Source organism: Cyprinodon variegatus, unplaced genomic scaffold (assembly GCF_000732505.1).
Source record: "Cyprinodon variegatus isolate N-32 unplaced genomic scaffold, C_variegatus-1.0 Scaffold2143, whole genome shotgun sequence".
Classification (NCBI taxonomy): Eukaryota; Metazoa; Chordata; class Actinopteri; order Cyprinodontiformes; family Cyprinodontidae; genus Cyprinodon; species Cyprinodon variegatus.
In genome coordinates, this window is record NW_015152596.1 from 1 (window position 1) to 1,258 (window position 1,258).

Sequence of the window (1,258 nt, forward strand, 5' to 3'; positions counted from 1 at the left end):
TCGGTTCAAAATTTTGGTAGGGACATGTCCCTATGGTCCCTATGCAAACCTACGCCCATGGAGTAAACACTGGGACTGTTTATCTTTCGCAGGACGAGGACAGAATGTGGCGGCTGCTCCTTCACCTGATCTGCACTGGCTTCTACCTACAGGTGGGTCTTAACTAGAGATTAGATTGTACCCCTTAAATAAGCCTTCTAACTTTATTCAACCTTTGCCTTATACTCTATATCCAGCCATCTGTCTTGTTGAATTGTCAGTGCTGAAAAATAAAAGGAACAGTTTCCAAAGCACATGAAACACCAGGAAAAGAAAACCACGCTGTCATGTTTATGCTGTAGAACTTACCGTATGTTTGAGGTTTTAGGAATCATTAAATCTCTGAAAGGTCTATTTTAAATCCCTCCATATCAAATGTTTCAAAGCTATGCAAAAAAACAACACAGAAATATTAAAAACAAAAAGCCAGAGCTGTGAGAAATGGAGGAAAACAACCCTTTAAACGGATGAGTCAACAGGAAGTTGATGGATTATTAAAGTAATTTCCAGCTTGACATGGCAGCTCTTTCTCAAGCTTTGTGAGTTCTGCTAACTTTGAACACTTCCTTATGAAAATCTCTGACATCTTCAGGCCTTTGGAGTGAAGTGTCTTACATATACAGTTTGTAAACTACTGGATCTAAATCTGATGAAATTAAAGAAAAGTCTGAACTGGAATTGGCTCATTGCCAATGATATTGATCCCACTTAGATTAAAACAATTTTTATTGAATTAGAAATGAAGAGATTAAATCAGAAGTGTGCGATATTTAATCTTGTTTCATGAGTTAATTTCTATTTTTAGGTGTACATCTTTACATTTTAATCTTAATTCAATAAATCTAATATAATACCTTTTTTCTACATTTTGTCTGTATTGGAAGTCATTTTTAATGCATTGCAAAATAAAAAAAAGTTAAATCAGGATCAGCATCACATCAGTCTGCATGTCCTGGCTGCTCATTGGCTTATTATGCTGGAAAAAATAATTACTAGTAATTGTTGATCTATTTTAAGGTTTTCAAATTAAACCAGCACAAAAATAAACCATTCCATTTTCCAACCTACAAAAACTGGTTTGACCAGTAAATTTCCCTCATTGTTGTCACAACTAAGATTTTCTAAACAGCACAACAAAGAATTTCTATATATGATATTAATTTCTCATTAGATTTTTTAAGGGAAGTTGGAAAACCAGATGTCTGCTTTATCTGAACCA

At 34.4% G+C, this 1,258-nt stretch overlaps 1 protein-coding gene across 2 annotated transcripts in view; it reads left to right on the forward strand.

Moving 5' to 3' along the window:
• The first annotated feature begins 79 nt into the window (after positions 1-79).
• tlr5 (toll-like receptor 5) overlaps positions 80-1,258 on the forward strand; it is a 9,054-nt gene continuing 7,875 nt past the window's right edge. For both annotated transcript variants that reach the window (XM_015405325.1, XM_015405323.1), the window contains exon 1: positions 80-152. In XM_015405325.1, coding sequence (XP_015260811.1) covers positions 105-152 — 48 coding nt within the window. In that variant the 5' untranslated portion in view covers positions 80-104. The remainder of the gene's footprint in view (positions 153-1,258) is intronic.